The 2,116-nt window shown below is 54.5% G+C and overlaps 1 protein-coding gene across 1 annotated transcript in view; it reads left to right on the top strand.

Annotated features, from left to right (window-relative positions):
• The first annotated feature begins 322 nt into the window (after nucleotides 1-322).
• LOC105992542 (chromosome unknown open reading frame, human C4orf27) overlaps nucleotides 323-2,116 on the top strand; it is a 20,628-nt gene continuing 18,834 nt past the window's right edge. The window contains exon 1 of the mRNA XM_013025458.1: nucleotides 323-417. Within this exon, the coding sequence (XP_012880912.1) occupies nucleotides 352-417 (66 nt within the window). The 5' untranslated portion in view covers nucleotides 323-351. The remainder of the gene's footprint in view (nucleotides 418-2,116) is intronic.

Below are 2,116 nucleotides of genomic sequence, written 5' to 3'. Positions count from 1 at the left end.
CATCCTACAATAAGCCCTGACAGCAGGCACGTCTGACAGGAAAAGTTAGGCCGGCTTACTAGATCCAAATTGGACCCCCCGCGCGTCTCGGGCTCGTCACCAACTGGCTGGCGATTCTGGCGGGGCGGAGCGGCCCACGCGTCTCCAGCCCGTCCCGTCGGGGAGTGGGCGGGGCCTCCGCCAGCCCCGCTCCGGGCCTCGGGGGGCGGGTCAACGGGCGGAGCTTCCCCTCGAAATTGGCGCGCCCGCGGCAATGCGGCCTTCGGGATTGGTGGGTGTTGAACCCGGAAGCAGTCTGGGATGCTCGGAAGCAGCCGGAACGCGAGTCGCGGCCGACGCTGCGGCTGCAGGATGGTCGGAGGCGGTGGCCGTGGCGGCGGCGGCGGGAAGCGGCGGCTCGGCAGAGAGGGACAGCAGGTACCGTCCGAGAGACCGTGCGCCTCCGCGGGGCGCTTTGGGTGATAGCCAGGACGCCCGGGGCCGCCCAGTCCATTCATTCCGCCGTCCTCGAACGCCTGCCCGGGGGCTCGGGAGGCCCGGGGGGCCCGGCCCCTCCAGACTCCAGCCCGGGCCCGCGGGGATCCGGGTGCGGAGCGCAGCTCCACTGCGCCTTTTCACTCCTCTCTCTTGGCGCGGCTCGTGGGGAAGCAGGTTAAAGCCATCGACAGTCCGTCCCTCCCTCCTGCCACGCTGAAAACGAGTCAGGATGAACTCTGTGTTGAGCCCTGGCCTGGGCAGGCCGGGTGCAGTGGATTTGCATTTTGCTGTCTTGTGTGGTGGTGGTGATGGTTGTTTAACTTGAGATTATAACGCCGATGTGTAGAATGTTGTGGAATTTCTGAAGGAGGATCTGACAAGTTCTGTTGAAGAAGACTTTCAGGAAACTCACGTTTGAAAAAGATCCAAGCAGGCAGAGAAGCAAAAGAAACTCTCTTGACGTTAAAGAAATGATCATCATAAAATGTGGGGCGGGGTGTCAAGGAACGATCAGCCCGGCTGGAGCCCGGGAGATGGGAGAATGAACGGGTGGCAGCTGAACATAAAGGCACCAAATGAGGGACGGGGACAAAATATAGGCATTCCTTAATTTTATAATTTCCGGAATATGAAGCACTGCTGTAGCAAGCAAGGGAATTAGGCAGGCAAAACGTGTCATTGTGATGAGTGAAGTTTTGCGAAGGTTGTTCCAGTGTTCATTTAAAACTGAATGGGGTGAGACATTGTTCAAAGGTCTGTGCAAGGGACGTGGTTATGAACATTTTTTTTTCATATTGGGTGATGCTTTCCAGAAACACTAAGAAAATGTGGAGCTTCTGAAGGGAATATGTCTTCAATTCTAGTTGTGAGGGATATGGAGATGTTAAAACTGGTGTGTGGGGGCTGGGAAGGTGGCTCAGTGGTAGAGCGCTTGCCTTGCATGCATGAGGCCCTGGGTTCCATTCCTCAGCACCACATAAACAAAAAGAAAAAAGCCGGAAGTGGTGCTGTGGCTCAAGCGGTAGAGCGCTAGCCTTGAGCTGAAGAGCTGAAGGACAGCGCCCAGGCCCAGAGTTCAGGCCCCCCGACCGGACCAAAAAAAAAAAACAAAAAAACTGGTGTGTGGTTTAGGGCAGCGTTGAAAATTTCTCTTAGAAGGTACGGTGTTTTGGCATTATAATAGGCTTAATTAAGAAAAAGTAGCAGCCAGGTGCTGATAGTCTATGTCTATAATCCTAGCTACTCAGGAGGCTGAGATTTGAGGCTCCCAATTCAAAGCCAGCCTGGGCAGGAAAGTCCATGAAACTCCAATGAATGAGAACAAGTGGGAAGCAGAGCTGTGGCTCAAATGGTAGAACCCTATCCTTGAGCAAAATTACTCAAGGACATTGCTCAGGCCCAGAGTTCAAGCCCTAGGACTGTTTTGTTTTAAAAAAGGGAATATAATACCAAAGAGGAAGAGGATCTTATAGAAACTATAGCTGATGGGGCCTGGGAAGGTGGCTCAGTGGTAGAGCGCTTGCCTTGCATGCCTGAGGCCCTGGTTCGATTCCTCAGCACCACATAAGCAAAAAGAAAAAAGCCGGAAGTGGTGCTGTGGCTCGAGTGGTAGAGCACTAGCCTTGAGCTGAAGAGCTGA

This window comes from Dipodomys ordii, unplaced genomic scaffold, assembly GCF_000151885.1.
Source record: "Dipodomys ordii isolate 6190 unplaced genomic scaffold, Dord_2.0 Scaffold4, whole genome shotgun sequence".
NCBI lineage: Eukaryota > Metazoa > Chordata > Mammalia > Rodentia > Heteromyidae > Dipodomys > Dipodomys ordii.
Note: the sequence above shows the minus strand (reverse complement) of the source record. Positions and strands in the feature narration are given on the sequence as shown.